This window comes from Prionailurus viverrinus, chromosome D3 (assembly GCF_022837055.1).
Source record: "Prionailurus viverrinus isolate Anna chromosome D3, UM_Priviv_1.0, whole genome shotgun sequence".
Lineage (NCBI taxonomy): Eukaryota > Metazoa > Chordata > Mammalia > Carnivora > Felidae > Prionailurus > Prionailurus viverrinus.
Genome location: NC_062572.1, coordinates 6,934,875 through 6,957,386, shown reverse-complemented (window position 1 = coordinate 6,957,386; position 22,512 = coordinate 6,934,875). Strand labels below are relative to the sequence as shown.

The 22,512-nt window shown below is 62.1% G+C and overlaps 3 protein-coding genes across 17 annotated transcripts in view; 2 read left to right on the top strand and 1 right to left on the bottom strand.

Annotated features, from left to right (window-relative positions):
• Window positions 1–14: 14 nt before the first annotated feature.
• Window positions 15–5,417, top strand: OGFOD2 (2-oxoglutarate and iron dependent oxygenase domain containing 2). The gene is made up of 7 exons (XM_047826748.1): window positions 15–146; window positions 600–656; window positions 1,373–1,486; window positions 1,576–1,675; window positions 3,147–3,274; window positions 3,536–3,793; window positions 3,868–5,417. The coding sequence occupies exons 1-7, from the start codon at window positions 15–17 to the stop codon at window positions 4,129–4,131; spliced, it is 1,053 nt and encodes a 350-aa protein (XP_047682704.1). The 3' UTR covers window positions 4,132–5,417.
• Window positions 5,418–5,511: 94 nt separating this feature from the next.
• ARL6IP4 (ADP ribosylation factor like GTPase 6 interacting protein 4) lies at window positions 5,512–7,942 on the top strand. Of its 3 annotated transcripts, none has more exons than XM_047826750.1 (6): window positions 5,512–5,840; window positions 6,006–6,179; window positions 6,606–6,920; window positions 7,004–7,121; window positions 7,521–7,590; window positions 7,670–7,942. In XM_047826750.1, the coding sequence occupies exons 2-6, from the start codon at window positions 6,017–6,019 to the stop codon at window positions 7,724–7,726; spliced, it is 723 nt and encodes a 240-aa protein (XP_047682706.1). In that variant the 5' UTR covers window positions 5,512–5,840; window positions 6,006–6,016; the 3' UTR covers window positions 7,727–7,942. The 3 variants fall into 3 exon arrangements, with proteins under 3 accessions (XP_047682706.1, XP_047682705.1, XP_047682707.1); XM_047826749.1 differs by having other exon boundaries at window positions 5,514–5,746; XM_047826751.1 differs by having other exon boundaries at window positions 5,516–5,746; window positions 6,630–6,920.
• Window positions 7,943–8,570: 628 nt separating this feature from the next.
• PITPNM2 (phosphatidylinositol transfer protein membrane associated 2) overlaps window positions 8,571–22,512 on the bottom strand; it is a 145,299-nt gene continuing 131,357 nt past the window's right edge. For 4 of the 13 annotated variants that reach the window (XM_047826726.1, XM_047826730.1, XM_047826728.1 and 1 more), the window contains 17 exons: window positions 20,970–21,217; window positions 20,383–20,572; window positions 20,140–20,259; window positions 19,325–19,542; window positions 18,695–18,873; window positions 17,470–17,640; window positions 16,788–16,937; window positions 15,569–15,733; window positions 14,726–14,887; window positions 13,761–13,909; window positions 13,330–13,446; window positions 12,900–13,016; window positions 12,650–12,798; window positions 12,407–12,556; window positions 11,860–12,043; window positions 11,634–11,762; window positions 8,571–11,532 (listed from right to left, as the gene is read on the bottom strand). In XM_047826726.1, the coding sequence (XP_047682682.1) occupies window positions 11,209–11,532; window positions 11,634–11,762; window positions 11,860–12,043; window positions 12,407–12,556; window positions 12,650–12,798; window positions 12,900–13,016; window positions 13,330–13,446; window positions 13,761–13,909; window positions 14,726–14,887; window positions 15,569–15,733; window positions 16,788–16,937; window positions 17,470–17,640; window positions 18,695–18,873; window positions 19,325–19,542; window positions 20,140–20,259; window positions 20,383–20,572; window positions 20,970–21,217 (2,922 nt within the window). In that variant the 3' untranslated portion in view covers window positions 8,571–11,208. Of the gene's footprint in view, window positions 11,533–11,633; window positions 11,763–11,859; window positions 12,256–12,406; window positions 12,557–12,649; window positions 12,799–12,899; window positions 13,017–13,329; window positions 13,447–13,760; window positions 13,910–14,725; window positions 14,888–15,568; window positions 15,734–16,787; window positions 16,938–17,469; window positions 17,641–18,694; window positions 18,874–19,324; window positions 19,543–20,139; window positions 20,260–20,382; window positions 20,573–20,969; window positions 21,218–22,512 lie in introns of those variants that run through there. The other 9 variants (XM_047826732.1, XM_047826737.1, XM_047826731.1 and 6 more) reach the window with 6 other exon arrangements.

The window sequence follows — 22,512 nt, the reverse complement described above, 5'->3', positions numbered from 1 at the left end:
CTCGCCTCTTCACCATGGCGACGGCTGGGGTCCCGAGGCGCTTCTGCCGCTGCGCCTGCTTCTGCTCGGAGAACTTGTACGTGGCGCGCTACCGGCTCCACGTGCGCTTCCGGGGCGAGGAGCAGCTTCGCCGGGACTACGGCCCGGTGAGTGGCCCCCAGTGGCTCTGCGGAGAAGTGGGCGGGGCGGGGTGATGGGGGAGGGGTGGCGGAGGAGGGACCTCTGTCCCCCAGGTCTTGTGCTTTGCCCGGGTGTTCAGATGTGACAACAAGAATGACTTAATCTCTGGGTGCCTCGCTTTCTTCACCTTAAAGGGGGATAATAGTGTCTCTTTAGTGAGGTTGTCGTAAGGAATGAATGAATGAATGAATGAATGAATGAATGAATGGAACATACAGGTAAAGTGCTGAGGGCAGGGCCAGGCTCGGCGCGCTCTCGGTGTGTCTGTTTTGCGTGCTTATCGAATTTCATCCTCACAATGATCCTGTGAGGTCCAGCCTCTCGTCTGCATCTTAACCTGGGGAAACTGAGGCTCAGAGGCGTTAAGTGACTTACTCACAAGGTCACACAGTTGAGCTCCCTGGACTTTCTGCTCTCAGATCCTGCGCAGCCGAGGATGTGTCAGCCCCCAAGACTTCCAGCAGCTATTAGCAGAGGTAACGCTCCCCACCCTCGCGGACCCCCTCCACACCCAGCCTAGCCCTTCCTCTTTAGGCTGTGTCAGCAGTTCGGGGGGGGGGGGTGTCCTTCCCGTGTCCACTCACCGCAGTATCTGTGTCCTGACACCAGAAAAAGAGAAAGTGGCAAATGCCAGGTCGTCTACCCCACGCCCTCCTGAGACGAGACACTTTTGCTTAAAGAGGGAATTACTGGCCCGAGGTGTCACAGCAGGTGGAGTTGAGATCCCACCCGGGACCGCCCGGCTCTGGCTCCCAGCTCTTCGTCTGTCCACCCACCCCCTTTGGCTGGTGCCAGGGCTGCTCCATCTTCCACCTCCTCCTCCATCTGAGGGTTAGTAATGGGAAACTTCCTAGGCGAGCCCTCTGCAGCCTCTGGAACAGAGGACTGGCTGGGATTCCATTCCCCTCCCTCGGGGGCCCAGCTGGCTGAGGTATGGGGAGGGGCTCTCATCCCTGCCAGGCCCTGAGTGGTGCAACCCTGAGCGGCATGGGCCCCTACTAGAAGGAGTTGCGTTCAGCCAGCAGCTTGGCACCTGCAGTTTACCCTGATCGAGTCAGGCGTGTAGGGAGACTGGGCTGTCAGCCCAGGTCCTGCTCTGGCCTTCCTGAGCCTCAGTTTCCTCATCTGTACAATGACCTTGGGGGGTGATGGGTGGCCCCATCTGGATGACCAGGCCCTGTGCCATCCCCAGCTCGAGGAGGAGGTGGAACGGCGGCAGCGGCTGGGGCAGGAGGCGGCTGCCAGGAAAGCCCTCATCGCAAGCTCCTACCACCCGGTGCGGCCTCACATCTACAACACGCTGCAGGTACCTGGTCGGGGCAGGTTACTGGAAGGATGTGGAGGCAGCCGGCACCGGAGGCCGTCTGCCCCACAGCCGGTGTGTTTTGCCCCCAGGATGAGGCCCTGGCCCCTGAGTTTTTGGCCGCAGCTGAATACAGCACATCGCCGGGTGCAGACCTTGAAGGCCTTCTCCAGCGGCTGGAGACAGTGTCTGGTGAGACCTTGGCCCCATCACCTGGTAGGACTAGGACTAAGCGGGGGGGGGGTCCCTCCACCTGCCATGTCTGCCTCCAGAATCTAAGCCAGCAGGAGCTAGAAGGGCTGGTGGGACCCGCCGGGAGCAGGGCATCTGTATTCACTTCCTCACTTGCCCACCTGCCTGTGTCAGGTATGAGCCAGCTGGCACACTCGAATGGGGGTGACTGAAGAACTTAACGAAGGGACAGCTGACACAGGACCACCCCCCTCCCCCCTCTCCCTGGGGGTGAGGGGGGTGGGGAGCAGACAGTTCCTTATCCCTAGACCCGGAGAAGTGGGCAAGAGTGAGTGTCTTGAGCCTGCCACGACCTGGAGCTGTGGGAGAGGGGCGGGAAGCAGCTGCCAGGAAGCAGCTGTGGCCTCGAGCAGAAGCACAAAGCCATGCCAAACTCAGAAATGCCGCATCTCTCCGGCCTTTGAGTCTCCTGCTGGGATCTCCCATGGGCTAACCCTAGCAGGAAGTCTGGCCCTTCCGAGTTCCTTAAGCCCTCTGCCTCAGTTTCATCATCTGTGAAACGGGAGCGATAGTAATACCCATCTGCTAAAGTGTGATTAAGTGAGGTGACATGCCTAAAGGGCTGGGTGCATAGCATCTAGAGGTTTCCTCAGTCTTACGGTTATGGTTATTCCTAGGCCTAGGGGATACTTTGGGGAGATAGGTGCAAGGTGTTGCTCCCCTTATCAAGCCCGTGCTCTGTTGTGAGGCACAGGGTGGAGTGTGAATGAAACGTCCCCTCCCAGCCCGGGGGCATCCCTCCTCATTCCCATCCACTCCCCAACAGCAGAGATGGTGTAACGGTTGTCTGGGTGAAGGCTGTCGGCTGTGAGTTGGCCAAAAGTGTGGGGGCACACCAGCCGTGCACCCCAGGGTGTTGGTGCATCTGCCAAGAAATGTTTGCATTTCCGTTCGGAGCCTGGCCTCTCCCTACCAGGACCCGGCAAGAAAGAGCATCCCCCCTCAGCCTTCCTGTGTGGGGAACAGAGGCTCCAGGAGGCACTTCAGTTGGGGTTCAAGTGTTGGTGGCTCATGGGGTGGGGTGCAGAGAAAGCTTGGCGCTGGCCCTGTGATCCCTGCTGGGCTCCATCACTGGCCTGCTGGGGGTCATTGGGCTAATCCCTTCCCACCTCTGGGTCTCACCAGAACCCACATCTGAGTCTGGTGGCTAGGCTGTGGACACCTGCGGCAGCAGGAGGAGAGGCTCCAGGGACAAATAAGGGGACCCGAGAACAGGCCCCTCTGCTGCCCACACATTATGTCATTAATGGTCACAACAGCCCTGAGAAGTGAGTACCTGTGTTATCCCCATTGTACAGATGAGGAAACTGAGGCTGAGGGAAGTGAAAAGACGTGCCCAGGCTCACAGCTTGCAAGGAGACTGAAACCCACACGGAAGCTCCCAGCCAACAGACTGTCCCTCCTTCCGCAGGGGAGAAGCGTATCTACCGGGTGCCGGTCTTTACAGCGCCATTCTGCCAGGCCCTGCTGGAGGAGCTGGAGCACTTCGAGCACTCGGACATGCCCAAGGGAAGACCCAACACCATGAACAACTATGGGGTAGGTGAGGCTCCCTCCGGGGGGCCCGAGGCGGCAGGGAGCCGGGGCTGGGGAGCCGTAGCTGCAGTGCGAGAGAAGAGCTGTTGGGTCCCATTGGTCTTGGTCTCCCAGTCTGTAAGATGAGGTCACGGTCGGGTTATTTTGAAGTTAAGCCCATCGATATCTGCAAAGCGCTGCTGTCCTTAGGAAGAGACTCCCCGCAGGGACCCAGGGTGAGGCCCCCACCAGTTTCCCTGCCGACTCCCAGGATCCCCCTCCCAGGTGTTGCTGCACGAGCTAGGCCTGGATGAGCCGCTGGTGACTCCGCTGCGGGAACGCTTCCTGCAGCCACTGATGGCCCTGCTGTACCCAGACTGCGGTGGGGGCTGGCTCGACAGCCACCGTGCCTTTGTGGTCAAATATGCACCGGGCCAGGACCGTGAGCTAGGCTGCCACTATGATAATGCCGAACTCACCCTCAACGTGGCCCTTGGCAAGGCCTTCACGGGGGGCGCCCTGTACTTCGGGGACCTCTTCCAGGTTAGTGTGTGTGACCCGGGGGGCAGGGCCTGGGGCAGCCAGGAGTGCCCAGGCCTGAGCTCCGCTGTCTGCAGGCACCTTCAGCCCTGGCCAGGCCCCTGGAGGTGGAACACGTGGTGGGCCGGGGCATCCTGCACCGGGGTGGCCAGCTGCACGGGGCCCGGCCCCTAGGCACTGGCGAGCGCTGGAACCTTGTCGTCTGGCTCCGGGCCTCTGCTGTGCGCAACCGCCTGTGCCCCATGTGCTGCCGGAAACCTGAGCTGGTGGACGACGATGGCTTCGGCGACGGCTTCACTCGCGAGGAGCCCACCACGGTGGATGTGTGCGCACTGACCTGAGTCTGGTTGGGGCCAGTGTCGGGGTGGCATGGCAGGGCTCTGCCACCTTGGGTTGGGCAGGGCAAGAATAAACTCCCTGCAGCCCTCAGGCACTTCTTGGTTCAAAAGGACACACAAGCCTCGGAGTCATTCTTTCATCAGACAGGTTGGTTTAGGTCAGGTGTGTTAGAACCAGAGCCTGAGATGAGGATTCCTGTGCAGGTGGTTTGTTGAGGGAATACCTTCTGGAGAAGGGCGTGAGGGAAGGACAGGACAGGAAGGAGCTGGGCCAAGATGTGGTTTCAGAGGGCACCTAGCTTCAGCCCAATCCCTCCAAGTGCTCTAGAGCATGAATGTAGCAGTTTGCCCCCTGCATCGGTTATTGGCTCACAGGTGTGTCAAGGCCGGGCTGGCGGGGTGGGTGGGGAGGTGGTGGTTCCCAGTGGCCCAGGGAACCTTCCAGGGAAGAGTACAGGTATGAGTTAGGAGACACCACAGCCTGGGTGAGTGCATCTGTCTATGAAGGGGATCTGGGTGAGCCATCGATAGCAACTTCTAGTTGGTGTCGGGCGCTTTCCACCTAGGGGTTAAGAGCAGGGGCTCTGGAGCCAGACTGCCTGGGTTCAAATTCTGATCCTGCTGCTTCCAGCTGTGTGGCTGCAAGTAAGCCCCTTGACCTCTTTGTGCTTTAGTTTTCCTTATCTGGGAAGTACCTATCTCCGAAAGCTGTTGTGAGAGCGAAACGATTTAATGTATATAAAGTGCTTTATAACAGCCCTCTATGTTTGCTGTTGTTCTTGAAAAGCTTGCAACGTGGCCGCCCCCAAGTTGGATGAACAGTGGAGCTGTGATGGGTTTGGGCTGTACACCTGAAAACCCAGGGGTTCCCATATGGAAATCTTGAGTTCCGGCCTCGCGGGGAAGGTGGGAAGGTCTGGAACACCAGGCCCCAGCCCACCCTGGAGAAATCAGCTGGAGCAGAGCCTCCGCTGCTGCTCACGCTGGACAGGCTTGTGGCGCATTCCCTCACAGGGGTCCCTTCCTGGCTCACTGTCATGATCTCTCCGGCCCTATGGCTATTTGTTCGCGACCTCTATTACCAGGTGGGGACGCTGGAATGACTAAGGTGTCCCCAGGCCTGCCAGGGTGGACAGGACAGCAGGCATCTCAAGGAGGAAAGAGGCGCACGGTCGGGTCGCCTCCTTCCCTGGGTCTTCAGGGAGGCTGGAGAAGGGCGGTCTGAGAAGAGCGGGGAGCACGGCCGAAGCCTGGATCCCCTGCTTCCCTCTTCCGGAGGTGGGCGAGCCACACCGTTTCTCCCGCAGCCCTGGAAGCGGAACCTGGGGCTTCGGGACTAAAGGAGGCAGCGCCTCGCTTCCCAGCCGGACGGCCTCTGGGAGCACTGCCCAGGCCGGAAGTCGCCTCGTCGCCGCTTCCTCACGCGAAGGCGTGGCGCGGGTCGGGTGGTCACGCCCGATGGGCGGTTGAGGAAGGAACGGAGCAGCTGCGGGGACCTTCCCCAAGGCTGCGAGGCGGCGGAGGCCGCGCGGGTGGAGGACAGGAGCCCGCGGGGAGGGATTCGGGACGCACCTGGCAGCCGGGGACCGCGGCCCCTCCTAGGGGCGCCAGAGCGCCGGTGCGCAGGCGTGGAGCGGCCGGGCGGGGGCGAGCCCTTAAAGGGGTAGAGGAGCCGGGAGTCGGCGCAGGACCTGAGGTCCCCGGGGGTCGGGGTGGGTGAGGATCGTGCGGTGGCCGCGGACCCCCTCAAGTCCCTGCCCCGGGTGGTGATGGGTAGTGGGCCCTCGAGAGCCAGGCCCCGAGAAGAGCCGCCCGTGGAGCCCAGTCTGGGGATCGGCTCGGTGAGCCTCAGTTTGAGCGTGTCTCCCCGTCTCCAGCCCGCGGCGCTATGGCTCACGTCAGCTCTCGCAAGCGCTCGAGGAGTCGAAGCCGGTCCCGGGGGCGAGGGTCCGAAAAGAGAAGGAAGAAGAGCAGTAAGGATGTCCCGAAGAGCTGCTCGGCTTCTAGATCCCAAGACCACAAGGCCAGCACCATCTCCTCTGGGGCGGAGGGTGAGGACCGGAGGGAATGGGAAAGGGGTGTGGGAACTTCAGGGAGGAAGCTGCGGGCAGGCCCCGGGCGGGCGTCCCTGCATGGCTGTGAGCAGTGGTGAGAGGAGTGCAGAATGTAGGACCTCCGTATCCAGATCGAAAGACCTTCAGATTCTAGGGGCTGGGCCAGCCCGTTGTGTAAGGATTGAAGGGAGCACATAATGGTGCTTTTTGAGCAGCAGGATTTGAGATAGGGGCCTGGCTGCCCTGCTCCTGGTCAAACAGTGACAGGGTGAAGTCCAGAAAGTGCCTCTCCAGGGAGTGCTGATCCCTGCTCTGGCTGGAAAGCCCGGCCTGGAGGGTCTCACCCCTCAGTAGTCCCCCTAAGCCTGCCACAGGCCAGAGCCAGGGGATAAAGGTTTACCTCTTCCCCTCCTGGCCTTCCAGCCTCACCTTCTCCCTGCATCACAGAGAGAAGCAAGCACAAGGCCCGGAGGAGACCACGATCCAGCTCCTCCTCCTCTTCTTCCAGTTCTTCTAGCTCTTCTTCCTCTTCGTCCTCCTCCTCTTCCTCCAGTGGTGGCCGGAAGAAGCGGGGGAAGCACAAGGACAAGAAGAGGAAGAAGAAGAAGAAGAAGAAAAGGAAGAAGAAGCTGAAGAAGAAAGGCAAGGAGAAGACAAAGGTACAGCAGGGGGAGGCTCTGCCAGGACCCTCGCTGGACCAGTGGCACCGATCAGCCGAGGAGGAAGAGGATGGCCCAGGTATGGTGCCTCCCAGCGTGCAGGAGGGGAAGGGCCCCCTCCCTGAGACCCAGCCGCCGACTCCCTGCCAACTCCCCTTGCAGTCCTGACGGATGAACAGAAGTCCCGCATCCAGGCCATGAAGCCCATGACCAAGGAGGAGTGGGATGCTCGGCAGAGTGTCATCCGCAAGGTGGTGGACCCGGAGACAGGACGCACCAGGTGGGAGCGCTTGGCAAAGCTCAGCCCCACACGCTCTGCACTCTCAGGAGGAGGGGCGACGGCTGCTGCGCTAAAAAGCCAAAGACAGGAGAAGGGCAGTTAACTCATTTCTGGGAGTTTTTAGGCTGTTCCTCCCTGTTGCCCAGGGCAAGCACTTACAGGGGCTGGAAGGGCCTTGAGGAATGTCTTCAAAGAGCCAGTTGGCCGGTCTGGTGGCAGACCCTACCCAGCTGCCTTTATCACTATCCCAAGGGTGGGAGAGAGGGAGAGGTGGGAAGCATCTATGTTCCACCCGCTCAGGGTGGCAGGGGCCTGCGCCCTGGCATCTCTTTGCCAGGTGGGTCTGGTTCTGTTGCTCTGGCATTAAGAGGCTCAGCCTCCTCTCCCCTCCTCCCCCAGGCTCATTAAGGGAGATGGCGAGGTCTTAGAGGAAATCGTAACTAAGGAACGACACCGAGAGATCAACAAGGTTTGTGTCACCCCTTTGCCCGGGGTCCACGCCCAGCTCTGTTTCTGATGGGTCTCCTCCCATGCGCTTTCTTCTCCAGCAAGCTACCCGAGGGGATGGCCTGGCTTTCCAGATGCGAGCAGGGCTGTTGCCCTGAGGGCCCTGCTGGCTAAGTGCTGGTGGCGTGGCCTGGAGACTGGCTTCAGAGTGGGCAGCAGGAAGCCCAATGGGTGCTGTTTGCCTTTCCTCCTGCGGACTGGCCTCTGGCCCAGCCTCCTCTCAGATGCAGGGGGTGAGGACGGGGTCACTGGCCTCATCAGCTCCTCCTGCAAGAGCATCACTTCCCAAATATTAAACGTTCCCTGGTTGGAAACTTTGTTAGGTCGGCTTTTTGTGCTGAAGGGAGGGAAGGTTGCCACCCAACTTCCAGAGGACAAAGGAGGCCTATAGGACTTTTGGGGGGAAGGTGGGGTGTACCCTGACGTTCGTGAAGACCAGCCACCTTTGCTCTGCTCATCCTCCGGTCAGCCTGCTTAGACCAGACCCTGACCCTGACCCTCAGCTGAATCCCAAACCCAGAGACGTGGCTTTTAAACCCCATCCCCTCAGATTTGGAGGGAGGCTGCTTCCTGCACTGTTTACTCTGCAGATGACAACCGCGCAGAGTCCTGGTGCTGGGGCCGGGCCGCCGGGGTGGGAATCCTGGCCCACGTTACTAGCTGTGACCTCTGTAGAGCAGAGAGGCTTTCAGCATCCACCTGGCTGGGCTGCTGTGAGGATGAACCGAGTTCATGCCCAGGAAGGGGCTGGGAGGAGGCCCGGTGCAGGGGAAGGCTGGCATAAGCGTACTGGTGTTACAGTCAGCGTAGCAGGCACTGTTGATTGGGAAGGACATCCTCTCCCCACCACAGCTTTAGCTCTGGGACAGGCCGTGCCCCCACCCCAGATCCCCTCCCCACCCTGTGCTCTGTGGTTGCTGGTGCAGTAAAGAGACCCAGAAGGAAGCCTTCCTGCTTCTTTAATTGGTGTAACAGACAACGACACTGTATACAGAGCACACTCAGGCCCAAAGGTGCGGGGAAAGCAAGGGCGGATGGGGCGAGTCAGGACACGGCTCACACATGGCCCAGACAGAGAGACAGGAGGGGCCGAGACGAGAAAACTAACGAGGTGGGGTGGGGGGGCGTGGGGAGTGGGGTGGTGGAGGGGCAGCTCATAAAGAGCTGGGAAAGTTGGGGGTGGGGTCTCTGCTGAATCCGTCTTTAGAAATCAAAGAGAAGGCAGGCGGTTGGATCTGGGGTGGTGGGCGGAGGCTCAGTGTGGGGTTGGGAGTGGGACTAAGGCTTCTACTCTAACAGGCCTGGGGTGGGGGTGGCAGTCAGCAAGGCCTGCCTCACCCTTTGGTTACGACTGGTCAGGCCTGAGCCCTGTAGCTCAGCACCCAACACTGTAAACATTTTTGGTATTTTTAAAGGACTCTGCCCTCCCTCTCTTAGTTTCTGAAAAACTGGTGCTTCCTTAAGAGGAGAATGTGCCAAAAGGAATCTTAAGGGAGGCAGGAAGCAGACCTGGATATAGAAGAGAGATGTCAACGGGGAGGGGGGGCTGCCCATCTCACCATCTATGGCTAAGGGCCACTGGGAGAGGCCCAGGGGACTATTGCTGTTGTCCTTGGCATGGCTGGCGGCTGGGCAGGCAGGCGGGGAGTGCGGAGCCTGGGGGAGCTGCCCCCTGGGAGAGGCCGAGCCCACTGCCCACATGGCCTCCCCGGGCCAGGAGGCCTCCCAGCCTGTATTGCAGGTGGGCCCAAGGCTCTTCCAGGTGCTTCTCCAGATGGCTGGTCACCGAGGCAGTAGGCAAGATGGGGTGAGGTGGGACCGACAGAGAAGGAGGCACTGGCCACAGGGGCCCCTCGCTGGGGCTGTGATTGTCGGGCCAAGCGATTTCCCGCCGGGGAGCAGAGTGGGGGTCAGATATTGCACTTCCATTGCAACACTTACATTAAAACTTGGTCCATAAAATAATCGTTGCTTTATACAGAACGCCTGAAACAAAAACAAAAAGCTACATCTTAAATATGAACAAACCCTGAAGGTCCGATTCCTCCAGAAATTTTTCTCTGCACAAAATAAATAGCTTTCACTCTGTATAGACCCACTTTTGCAGAACATTTACACAACCCTTTGGCTGTACATATCTACACACGGGAAAATGTGAACATCAATCTGCGTGCCTCCCCATCCCAGCCTATGAGGCCCTGAGGCCGTATCCAGGTTGGCAGCAGCTTCTCAGAGTGGGAGCCTGGCCAGGCAGGCTCCCCCGCCTTGTAGAAGAAGGTAGAGGAGCAGTCGAAGGGCCACCCGGAGCCAAGCGCCATAGCTGAGATCGTGGTCGGTTCTGGGGAGGGAGGGCTGATGCTCAGACCCAGCGTGCAGGACATCGTGGTCCTTGACAGGTGGGGAATGAAGTCGTGGCTGCCCGCCCTTAAGCTAACGAAGCAAATTGTGGCTTCTTAGATTCGGCATCAAAACGGAATTGGCATTAAAAAAACTTAAGTGTGTGCCCATTCACCCCAGAGTAGAAATTCAGTGGAATTAATGGGGGTCAGGTGAGGCAGGGACCCCACACCTCACTGCGTGGGCAGGGGGCAGGGCCCCGGGACCCAGAACCAGGCTGGACTCCATCACAGTGCTGGGTGTTTTCATGTGGAGGGGCTGCGCTTGGTACTGAAAGAGTTAAGAAAAGGAAGCAGCCAAGGATTGCTCATTTAAAAAAACCTCATAGAAATCAGATTGGATAAGTAGAAAGGTGTAGAAACGCAGGAGAGCCGAGGCACGTGGCCTTGACTGATGGCAGGCGAGGAGTGGAAGAGGAGGCCGGGCCTGGCCAGGCCCAGGAGCCCGAGGCGTGGCTTCTCGGGAGCCGGCTCCGGGCCTCACCAGCCTCGCTGCCAGACTGGGTTCCAGGTGGGGCAGGTGGACAGATGGGTAGGGATCCGGGGCTGCCACAGCGTTGGCGGGCCAGGCGGAGCTGCAGAAATTAAGATATGGCCTTTCTCTTCCTGCTTGCACAAGGATTTGCCACCCTGGAGCCTTCTGTGTGGCAATAGGTCCCAGATCAGCAAACGCTGGATTTTCATGCATGTCCACGAGTCTGTAGCCACAGGAGACGGTAATGGATCTCCACTCTCAAAAATCAGTGCAAGACCAGTGAGGTTGAACAGTTGAGTAACTAGAGTTAACAAGAAGCAGGCTGTCCCCCATCGGAGTTGCTACCAAGTGGGAGGGGACCTGGGGGTCAGGGTGAGCTAGTGGATGGGAGGTGGCAGGCGGGGCCTGGGCCCAGGATGCTGGGAGGTCAATGCAGGGCAAGTGTCTGGGAGTGCCTTTCGGGCCAGTCCACGTGGGGAGTCCTGGTCCCTCTGTCATCCTGGGACAGGTTTTCCTGCAAGCTGGAACCCCTCAGACCCTAGGACATGAGGCAGGGCTGGGAGGGCTGTGTGGCACGGCCTATGTCCTCCGCCAGGCCCTGGGACAAGCTTGTCTCCAGCCGACATTGTGTGCCCAGGCCAGGCCTCCTGGCGGGGCTGGCCGCTCTGGCCTAGCACCACGGAGACCACAAGGCCTCGCTAACGGTGTCCTACTTGGGGCCCGCGGCTGCCCCTGGCTCAAGCCGGCCGGCCATGGTGCGGCCCCAACAGCCGGCCGCTACGCTCATGCTGCGTTGTCCCCGCTGCTCGACGTCCGCCTGGTTCTGTGTCCGCTCCTGCCGGTGGCCGGGCCCGCTGGGCTGGGCCGAGATGGTGCGGAGCAGGTGGTTCCGGGAGCGCAGGAAGTCCCCCTGGCCAGGCAGGCCAAAGCTGCCTTTTCGCAGTGCCATGCGGGTGGCCGCATTGCGGGCTGGCCGCGCCCGGTGGTTGTACTTGAGCTGGGCGAGGTGCGCCGCGTAGCCGTCCGTGATGAACTGCAGAGGAGGGCGGTGAGGAAGACGGCCGTCACGGGGTGGGCTGTCGGGGCCGCCCGCCCCCGCCTGCCCTCACCGCCCACCACGACTTGCCCACCCACCTGGCACTGCTGCTGCAGCTTCTTGGTGGGCCGGCCGACGATGTAGATCTGCATGGGGGACAGGCTGATGGAGCTGTAGACCGCCACGTCCTTGGTGGAGCCGTAGGCCGCGTGCACGCGCAGGTGCAGCTGTGGGCGAGACGTGTGGGCGTGGCCCGGCTCTCCCACCCAGCCCCGCCCCGCCCCCGCCCCCGCCCCCGCCCCGTCCCTGCCGCCTGGGACCCACCTCGGAGATGAGCAGCTTCAGGAAGTTGGCCTTGTGCCTCAGCGGGTCGTGCACCAGGCCGTCACAGAAGGACACCACGCCGTGGGGGAAGTTGTGCTGGGCCAGCCACGCCACCACCCGCTGCTTCTGCATGTCAGGCCGGCCAGTCACGTAGATGATGAGGTAGCCCAGGTCCTGCCAGTGCCTGGCGACGAGGGGCAGGACTGGGTGTCCCACGGCCGCCAGGTCTTCCCTCCCGGGCCACCCTGCCTCCTTGCCCAGCCGCAGGACACTGCATCTCTGGGCTCAGCAGAAATAGTAACAGCCACGAGGACGGTCACACAGGTCACACGGTCTGACGCCCTCTGTGGCAAGTACAACCGGTCTTGTCGGGAGCCCCACTTCTCAGGTGAGGAACTGAGACATCAACATTAAGAGGTCACCCGGTGAGCTGCTGGTGGTGCTGACTCCGTGAGCCCCTGCTCTGGTGCCCAGAGCCCTCCCCAACTTGGCCTCCAGGAGCTTCCTGCCCCTGAGCCCACCCACCGTGCCCTTGGGCGTCACTCACCGCACCACGTCCACGGCCCCGGCCCGCACTTTTGGGTCGCTGCCCATGATGGACACGCTGGCAGCAAAGGAGCCATCGATACTGAAGACCACGAACTCCGTGCCCTTGGGCAGCACGGTGATGTAGCTGTCGGCAAACGTGTGGTCTCCCCTGGGAGGGGGAGCTCATCAGAACCCACCAGACCCTCTTCTTCCTGCCCCAGAGGTGGCCGGCCTGGCCTGCTCGGCCCCCAGAGGCACGTACCTGACCACCATCTTGATGGGGTAGACACCCACACCCAGGCGGTGCGTCTCTGGGATGGTGTAGGAGACCCGCCCGCTGCTGTTGGTCACCAGTGTGTCTAGGTACAGCCACTCGCCCGAGGGCGGCTGCATCATGATGTGCACATCCACCTGGGGGCCGGGCAGGCTGGTCACGAAGGGGCTGGGCCCTTGGCCTCCCCAGCCAGAGGGAGGCAAGGGTAGGGGCTCCCGCAACCTCCCCACGTCCTTACCTTCTCCCCAGTCAGGGTGACCATGTCCAGGGGCCCATACATGAACCGGCCCGTCAGAACCTGCGGGCCGTCCTCGTTGGCGACTGCGTCATTGATCCGGTGGTTGGCGGTCACGTTCTGGGGACGGGAGGAGCGAGGCTGGGTCAGGGTAGGGGATGGAGGGGTGGCTGGGATCTCCTGGGCCTGGTGGGTGGGCACGGGCTTAAAGCAAGATGGCCCAGGTTCAAGTCCAGCTCAGCCACCTGCCCTACACGGCCTTGGCACATCCCTGTCTATAAATGGGGCAACAGCTCCAACCTCACGGACTGAGGATTAAGTAACACAGCACGCTTCTCTGCGACTTGGTTTCCTCATCTGTGATATGGTGTCTTCTTTCGAGGATTTAACAGGACAACAGCCTCGGGGCCTGGACCCCCAGAGGCCTCCTCACCCGCAGCTTCACGTGGGTCCTCTTGCGCTGCCACTTTTCTCTCGGCTTGGAGGGGGTGAACACGGAAACCTCTTTGCCGTCCAGCTCCAAGATGCTGGAATTGTCATGCCTCATGACCTGGGAGGGAAGAAGCAGGCCACGGGGCAGACTCAGGAACCAGAAACGCAGGAGCCTGTGAGGGGCCCGGGGGGCACTATTCAACCCACTACAGTCTGCCTCCTGGTCCTCCCCAGATTCACATGTCTCATGAATGTGCAGTAACAGCCACCCCATCCCCGTGTCTGCGAGGGTTCCTCCATCCTGCTTGCTCTGGGGTCTGATGGGAGCACGCCCCCCCCCCCCCAATCTATGAAATGGGGCCATGTCAGCGGTGGCGTCATCTGGTCCTACTTGCAAGGCCCTAGTGCTCCTAGCGGTGGGCCCCAGGATACCTGTCTCAGCAGGAAGGAGACTACATCCGTTGACTCCCAGTAGCTGGCGTGGAAGAGGTGGGGCAGGGCCACGGTGGGGAAGGCTGTCAGTGCGTCAGGGCAGTACAGGGCGTAGTCGATCCGCTTCTGGCCCCACCACTTGGCTGCAACTGCCAGGAGGGATCCTTGACCGGGCTGGACCTCAGGAGGTTCCCCGGCCCCGCAGGCTTGGCTCAGCCCGAAGACTAGACCCTCCTCTGACCAGGGAAAGGGGTGCAGCCACAGCGAACCTCCTCCCCCCTGGCGGGGTGACAGAGGGGAGCAGGGAAGGTGCAGGACTCCAGGACAGTGCACAAGCAGCCAGAAGGCCCTGGGTGCGGGGGTGGGGGAGGAGCGTGTGGAGTTAGGGGGCTGGGGACAATCCCAGTCTGGAGATAGGTCTATCCCTGGCCCTATCGCTGATCCTGTTGACCCCCTGCCCTGGGCCCTGCTGCTGTCCTCTCCAGGCTCTCCTGCCCCTCCCCCCAACATGTGCCCTGCAGGCCTCAGGCTGGTGACAGGCTTTGCAGAGGTGAACCCCGAGGCAAGGCCTGCCGTGAGCAGCAGGCTGAGCTTCACGGCCTGGGTGTGAGTCCTGGCCCCCATTCGGGGCTGGGAAACCCCGTAGCTCCAGAAAAGGGTTATCAGATGCCTTTCTGCTAGGTTCACACAGACACTTGGTAAGTGGTGCCTGATGGGGGTCAGGGCTCTTGTGAGTTCTGCCTGCGGCCTGCCACGTGGGATAGGCAGGCAGTCCCTTGGCCATCACCCCCCCAGTCAACCCCTCTACGTCCTCCCCAGACCTGAGTGCTCCCAGCCCAAGCCTCTAGCTCTCAGGTTAGGCCACAGAGTGTAGGGCCTGGTGGTGAGATGTGCTTGGAAATGGTGAGTGACCCCAGTTAGAGGAGGCGAGTGTGTGTGGGGAGAGGCCATGTGACGCCCGGTACCTTCTCTGATGTCCAAGTCGGGGAGGTGGGGGGCCCACTCCAGGCTGGGGCTCCCCTGCTGGGCCTGTGGGTGGGGGCCCAGGGTAGAGGGGGGTGGGGGGGGCAGGGCGAGCAGAGACAGGCGCCTGACGCTGGGGGTATGGCTGAGCGACCCTGGGGCCTCTGAGAAGCAAGAACAACGAGGAAGGCGTCAGCCACGCCGGGCCCACCAGGAAGGACACTGGGAAGAGTGCCAGGCTCCCTCCTCACAGAAGGACACCCATGCCAGCCTCAGCTCAGGTGCCCCTGAGCAGGCAGGCAGGCAGGCAGGCAGGCAGTCACATAGTCGAGGAGGACAGAGTGGGCGGCTGGCCCTGGCGAACTGAGAGGGGGTGACCTGGGCTCCACTTCCAGCTGCTGAGAAGCTTCTGAGATGGGCAGGAGCAGCAAAGGAGCGGCCGCAGCGAGATCTCGCCTCTCCAGCTCCCCTCAGCTGCCCCTCTGGTTATCTGGTTCTGCTTGCTTGTCCAGAAACAGGCCACAGCATCCTCCTCCGGGAGCACCGGGCCCTCTGGGGTTAGGACCCCTCTTCCCGGGCCCGTCGCCTCCCAGCTGCCTGGATGGTACCGCCCATCTCGTGCCGCCTGGACTTGGCCCCGCTGGGCTGCCCCGGCCATCCCCCCTCCCTCGAGTCCGCTACGGACATTTGGGATTGTTGTAGGCGTTTAGCGGCATCCCTGGTGACTGCCTGCCAGGCACTGCCCGCTATCTCGGGGTGGGGCCGGGGGCAGGAAGGGTGCAGACCCCTGCTATGACAGAGGGGAGGGCCCAGGGAGCGCAGGCCCTGGGTGCTGCTGCACTCACTCTGGGCAATGCTGGATGCTGTGTAGCTCTCGGCCATGCCCGACACCTGGCTGGCAATGCTGATCTCACTGGCTCGGCGGAAGCCTCGGGTGGCGGGGGCTGTGCCGGGCGAGGAGGGGGCTGCGTGCTCTTGAAAGACTGTGCTGTGGGTCTGGAGTGCGTCCGCTGTGGGTGGACAGGGACCAGAGAGGCCAGTGGGTAAGACAGGCACTCCTCCTCCAGCTCAGCACCCCCACCCCCACCCCCGGCGCCCTGAGCAGTGGGAGGCAGGGCCCGGTGTGCCCTGGGCTGGGCGGGCAAGGCCGACCCCTCCCACTGCAGACGAATGGTGGCATCTGAGCACGACTGGCAGTGAGGGCAGGCCCAAGCATGCTGGGGCCTGACTGCTCGGGGCTGACAGGACAGGGTACGGAGCCGGGGCAGGGACGGACAGACGGACCGACACAGACACAACAGGTAGGGAGGCAAGGCGGCCAGGCTCAAGCCCCCCCTGGCCACGCTTCTTACCCAATACACAGCTCCTGATCTCGTCCAGCCCTCCCAGCCTCCCGGGCTCTGCCCGGCCAGGTGTGACCCGCGGCCCCCTGCAGCTGGGTTTGAGGGGCACTTACAACAGGGGCCCGAGTGGTCTCCCAGGGGCACCCAATGCTGGGCACTGAGGATGAGGCAACACCCCTGCACGTCTCCCGCATGGGCCACACTGAGCCAGCCCTGCGTGTGTGTCTGGGAACAGAGGCAGGTGCTGAGGGCTCATCTGGGCCCTGGGCTGAGGGCAGGGCAGAGCAGGGAGAGCGGGGCTCAGCTAGAGAACTCACATGCAGATGGGGACTCCCTCAGGGAAGGTAAGGAGTGGGACCCTGAGAATCAAACCCTCCCAGGACCAGAGGTTTCTCCTGGGGAGCAGGTGGGATGAGGCTCAAGGTTCCACCCCATCTCCTAGCTGCCCCCACCAGCCTCACAAATGGGAGACAGAACCCTTGGACTGACGCCCGTGCTAGGTGTCCCTGGGAGAGCCGGTCCCTCTCTGGGCTCCGAGGCTCCCAGGAGCCTAGGGAGGAAGGGCCGGGACCTGATCCTTAAGACTTGTCCTGTCTGGTCTCTGTGGGATGCCACTAGGGTCCCACAGGCTCCAAGTGGCCAAGGAGGGCACGGGAAAGCCCCTGGGGACCAGCAGTCAGCCAGCGAAGCAGACGCCACCACGAATGGGGGTGTTACACACACTCAGCACAGTCCGGGCTCGGGCGGGGCCCGTCTTGGCAGGTGAGCGCGGGAACGGGGATACTGGTTTCCAGGAAGCCGTCTCCTGGGGGGAGAGGGGCCAGGGGCCCACCCTCTAGGACCAGCTCGGGGTTTCTCTGCACTGTCTCAACTGGAGGCAGACGGGAGAGAACAGACGGGACAACAACAGACACTCTCGTGGGCAGTCCAGACGTGCTCCTCCCACAGACACGTGGGGCTCCTTCAAGACCAGGACGTGACAGGACACACTCGAGGGTGGGGCGGGGGGACGGGGCCCTCTCGGGGAGGGTCGGGAGCGGGCGATGGGCTGCCTTCACACACGTTCCCCGCTCAGACCCACCCTGCAGCCCCTTCCCATCCTGTGCCCCCTCGCCAGCCACTGCCACGATGGGTTCTCGCACGGTCCCTCCAGGTCCCCAGCTCTGTCTTGGGCAACAGGGTGGGAATCTGGGTCCCAGTCTGCCTCCTGGCACCTGGGGTGAGGCCCTGACCTGTGAGGCCACGTCGTCCCTCCCTGGCTGGGGTGTGTGGGGCTAATCCCCCCCGCCACCTGGTATACCGGGGACCCAGCTTCGGAGGAGCTCGGCGCAGGCTGTGACTTCCCACCCGGCAGGGGCCCCAGGAGCGCCCTGCCCAGGGCCCAGGCCCCCCGCGGGTCTCACCCAGCAGCGTGGAGCAGCCGTCCCCCAGCGGGTAGCGCTGGTAGCGGGGGATGCTGAAAGGCGGCAGGGCGTGGAACCTCCGCTCCAGCAGCGGCTCCAGGCGGGAGGCCGACGGGTCCGCGGGGTGGAAGAGGTTATAGACTTGCTGGCAGGCTGGCCGCAGCTGGAAAACTGGGGAGGGCAGGGGTGGGATCGCAGAGCCCTAAGGAGGCCGGGGTCCGCAGCACGAGGGGTGGGGGGTCCGGAAGCATCCAAAAGCATGTCTCTTGATTTGGAGTCTGACCGTTTATTAACCAGGTGTGTTCTTAAACTGAGCGGAGTGGATGCAGCCCTGGCTGTGAGGTGGGGCTGCTACTCCACGAGTAGATGTCTCACTTTTAAACACACACACACACAGTTACAGGTGCTATATCGTCTTCGAGCTCCCCTCCACCCCCCATTTGACATAAAAATGTTGGCGTTCTTCATTCTAGCACTGCGAGTCCTACCCGACCCTTTAACGGCTGCAGCCCCCTCCATGGACAAACCGTTACAATGGTTCTGGTTTTCCCGATTACAGATAACGCTGCCATAATGTCACTGTTCCTAAGTCTCTGTCCACTTACATATATATAAGCCAGCGCTTACTTGCTCTTGGGCAAGTGTCTACACCCTTCTGAGCCTCGGTTGACCCCTCTGTGACCTGGGGACGTAACACGAGCCCTGCAAGTCTCCTCTCCCGTAAGGATGTCAGGGCTCCCTGGCCACACTGGCTGACCCCTGGGGCATACAGTGCAGGGATCCTTGCTCTGACAGGCTGCTCGGCCAGTAAGTCACTCTTCCCTGTCCCTGCAGCCACGAGGAGGGGCTCTGGAGCAGCGTGCTTGCGGCCCTTCTGAAACTGGGAAGCCAGGCACCCAGGAGGATCTCTTCCTTAGGGGAAGATCTTGGGCCCCGGAGACTGGGTCCGTCCCTATCTGATCGCGGGGCAGCCCTTTCACTTCTGGACCTCAGCTCCCAGAGGTGCCTTGAAGATTAAACAGCAGGGGCCAGGGGCTGGAGGCTGGAGACTGAGCTGCTAGAGTAGGAGCAAAGGGGAGCAGCGAGCCTATACTGGGGAGGGCAGAAATGAGGCAGGCTGATGCAGGAACGGGCCTGGGATGTGGCCATGGCCTTGTGACAGGGCTCCACTGAGACCCTCAACCCAGCTGATACACCCCCTGCCCTGCCCCTGCAGAGCTCTCACCATCCAGGGCAGGGATGACAGTCTTCCTCAAGGCCAGGACCAGCCCCAGCGGGCACCCGAACAGGAAGAGGTCTGCGATCTCGAAGTCAAACTTCCCCGCAGCCCCTGTGCCGTCCAGCATGGTGGAGCTGCTCGAGTGGCGGGAGCTGGGCTCGTTCCTCAGCACGCTGGCGTGGAGGCTGCAGACGGGGGGTGAGGTGGGGGGTGGCTCGTAAGGCGGCACCACAGCCCTTCCTTTCTCAGCGTTGGCTTGCCCTCAGTCTCCCAAAGGAAGCCCCCCAGGGGTCATCAGGCCCAAACGAGCCTCGACCCCTGTGTTGTCCTGCAGATGTGGCCACCTCTGGTGACAGCTGGTCCCAACCTCCCTAGGGATGCCACTGCCTTTGGAACAGCTGTCCCTGGTCAGTTTTGCCCCCTGACTGGGTTTCACCCCTGGACAAACTGTCCCCTTGGGCTCAAGATGGCCCTTGCTTGTACAAGACCCCAGAGGCACCCAACACTCACGTTGGCCAGCAGCCTGACCTGGTTGACAGCCTCAAACCTGAGGTGTCCCTCCCTCTTGGAGTCACCCCTCCTCACCAGGCCATGGGCCTCACGGTCTGACCCTTGGGTCCCACCGGCCCCACCCACCTGGACAGGAAGGCCTGGTGCTGCTGGATGGTGTCCAGCTCATAGGTGGACGAGTCACTCCTCTTTCGGGGCAACTGTCTTTTGGGGTCTTCGACACCATTGCTTCGGGGGATATCAATGTTGCTGCGGCTCAGGTGCCGGCTGCTCTCCAGGCCACCGCTGCCACTGCCGCCATGTGCCGCATTGACCAGGGTGCCCGGGGACAGCAGGTCAGTGTCCTGGAACAGCCCCATGCAGGCTCACTGCCCGGTGGCTGCTGGCCTGGGCCCTGCTTCAGTGTCCTCCCTCCTGACTCCGGGCCTACTGGCCACTGCCCAGCCAGCGTCTCACCCACGCCGGAGAGGAGAAAGCCCTGTCCCCTAGTCGTGCCACTGTCCCCCCAACCCACTGGCCAAGTCCCAGCAGCCTTCATTCCTGCCTGAACTGGCTACCCGGATCTTCATGATCTCCCACTGATCTCACCGCCTTGCCCGGCCCACCCAGGCCATTTGCTCCTGTGCCCCAGGGACGTCGGATCCTCTCCCCTGCTGGGAAGTTCAGAGGAGCCGCCTGCCACACCTTCCAGGACCAGACCCCAGCTCCGCACGGTGCAGACCTTGCTTTGCACCTGCCGGAGCCTCATGTGCTCTAGGCTTGGTCCTGCTACAGCTGCTCACCTGCCCCGTGCACCCACCCCGCCACCTCTGGGCACCTGTACTGGAAACCTCTGCCCTTCCCTTGCCTTTACTGCAGCCCTGGGGGATGTCTGGGGCTAAAGGGTGACACAGTTTCTATCCTGGGGTTCCCCTGCTCTGGGGGCCATGAGAAGCTGATACCTGCATGCTGGCCACGCTGCCCCGGCGGCTGCTGCTCTGACTCTCAGACACTGGCTGATTGCTGTAGCATAAGGCATCGAAGGCCAGGATGCCCCCGACACAGTCCCCAATCAGGCAGATCTACAAGGGGAGAGGCCCAGAGGCCTGAGTGCCCGCCCTGTTTGCTGGGGTGCCGGCCAGGGAGAGCCACCACCTCTTGCCCTGCAGGGTTTCTGTCTTCCCTTCCTTCATCCCACGACTCACCTGCCCGTTGAAGGTCATGCCCTCCTGGGACTTGATGAAGTCCCCGTAGGCAAGGTTGGCCCGCTGAATCACCGTGGCAATCGCCTCCTGGTACTGGGGTGAGGAGGTGGCCAGCAGGGGCAGGGCGGCCAGGGGGATGTGGTCCTGGCTGCTGGACAGACAGCCTTCATCGTGGCTGTAGGGGCTAAGGCTGGGGGAGGGGGCCCGGTCAGAAGAGAGCAGGAGGCCTCAGCTCGGCCCAGTGGGCCCCTCTCCCCGGCCAGGGCAGCAGGGCTGGGGCTGCCTGCCACCTAAGGGCCTCCGCTGTGACTCGGCAAACCTCACGGGGTCACTTGTGGGCCAGGCCTTGGAAGTTTGAGGCACAGGGCGGGGGAGTAAGGCCCTCTGTCCCAGAGGCGGGTCAGCGTCTTCCACGTCACAGACAGGGCAAGTGCTAGTCTCCTCTGTAAGCTCAGCCATCTGTACAGGTTTTGCCACCTCCAGACGGAAGGGGCTGGATGCCGAGTCTGGACATCTAGACGGGGGTCCTGACACTAGGGGAGAAGCCTGACCCTCAGGGCCAGGTGGTCTGGGGCCTATGCACTCACTTGGAGACGAGGGCAAAGGCATCAGAGCAGATGGGCGGGCAGGGCACCAGGCGGATGGCGAGGTGGCCCAGGGCGCTGGGGTAGTGCACACGCATGACGGTGTCGAACACGGTGGCGATGGTGTTGGCGTCGCCCTGCTTGGAGCTGGGGTCCCCGGCACCCGTGTCCAGGATGGTGCCTCCATGCAGCAGCAGGAGCAGCACGTGGATCTTGGAGGCTGGCGCAGCCAGGGGTGGGCTGACCTCGTCCTGTGCAGGTCAGTGGGGGGAGGGGGGCGTGGCATCAACTCCCTGCGGACTCAACCCCTTGCCGGGTCCTTGTCACCCCAGGAGGAGGCCCATCTGGCCCACTGTTCCCTCTGAGAACCCCGATTTCAGTTCCTGAGCTACAGGGCCTGGTGTTAGCCACCTCGACCCCTTCCCTGGGGGAGGCGGCGATGGCCCCTTTCTTCCTCCCCAAGAGCGGCCCTGCTCCCATCAGCCAGTCTGAACAAAAGCACAGACTCCGCTTCCTGTCAGGGGGCCCAGGCAGCAGTTTCTGGCCTTGGCGAGGAGGCACAGGCGCATCCCATGGGGGGGCCTCTGGAGCCCACCTGCCCTCCGTGTGTCTGTGCCCGGGAGGGCGGTGATCCTGGGCACTCAGCCGAGCCCTCCCCCATCTACACAGGGCCTCTCCTCCGTCCCCTGTGCTGTCATTCTCAGACTCTCTCCAAACATCTTAGAGCAGGGAGGGGATGCAGATGTGTCTGTCTGAACACACCTAATTTGGGAGGGGTAACGATCCCACGTCTGGCTGGCCAGGCCTGCACGTGAGGTCAAAGTGAGACCTGAGACTGGTACACATCTGCATGGGGTATGGAACGATTCCGTTTAGAGAGGAGGTGGTGGTGGCGGCCCAGAGAGGTCAAGAGACATGTCTAATGTCACGGAGCGCATCAGTGCCAAGCTGGACTGGAATCCAAAGCTTCTGCCCCCGGTTCAGTGTTTTCCCTCCAATCCAGGCTGTGGCCCCATCGCCAGGGACCTTTCCCCACCTTAACTTCTGATGTGCCACTGGAGGAGCCAGGGCCAGGGCCTGAGAGAGGCCACTGGGAGTACTTGCCATGCCCTTAGTATGCCTAGGTGTGTGGGGGACAAGGAGGAGGAACTGAAGAGAGAGGCCTATCCCTAAGGAACCTTGGAGACAGACCGAGGGCCTAAAGCCACCTGGAAGGCCCATATGGGGACAGCTGGCCCTGAAGCGGGCCACCGCGTGGAGTGTCGGGGGGCAGAGTAGGGCCCAAGTGCCAACACAGAGCCCAGGCGAGGCATGGGCAATACAGGCAGTGGACCCAGGGGCTGGCGAGGCTGCCAGAAAATGGCAGGGTATGGGCTGGCCCAGGAGCCACTGAGCAGCAGATGACCTTGAGTGAAGGAGGAAGGCAGGCCGGTGGGTGGTATGGGGTCTGGAGCCACAGCAACACTGGGCTGCCTCATCTCCAAGAGGAGGCTGGTCATCGGCTGGCGGTGGGCCCCGGGGCCTGGGCAGGAACACCTGCCCAGCA

What these genes read in the sequence shown, in the direction of transcription:
- OGFOD2 (XM_047826748.1), top strand. Translation starts at nt 15, where the DNA reads ATGGCGACGGCTGGGGTCCCGAGGCGCTTCTGCCGCTGCGCCTGCTTC. An exon ending in GCGGCTGGAGACAGTGTCTG is followed by an intron (nt 1,676 to 3,146) that starts GTGAGACCTTGG and finishes CTCCTTCCGCAG; the next exon opens with GGGAGAAGCGTATCTACCGG. An exon ending in ACTTCGGGGACCTCTTCCAG is followed by an intron (nt 3,794 to 3,867) that starts GTTAGTGTGTGT and finishes CGCTGTCTGCAG; the next exon opens with GCACCTTCAGCCCTGGCCAG.
- ARL6IP4 (XM_047826750.1), top strand. Translation starts at nt 6,017, where the DNA reads ATGGCTCACGTCAGCTCTCGCAAGCGCTCGAGGAGTCGAAGCCGGTCC. An exon ending in CATCTCCTCTGGGGCGGAGG is followed by an intron (nt 6,180 to 6,605) that starts GTGAGGACCGGA and finishes CTGGCCTTCCAG; the next exon opens with CCTCACCTTCTCCCTGCATC. An exon ending in CCGGAGACAGGACGCACCAG is followed by an intron (nt 7,122 to 7,520) that starts GTGGGAGCGCTT and finishes CTCCTCCCCCAG; the next exon opens with GCTCATTAAGGGAGATGGCG.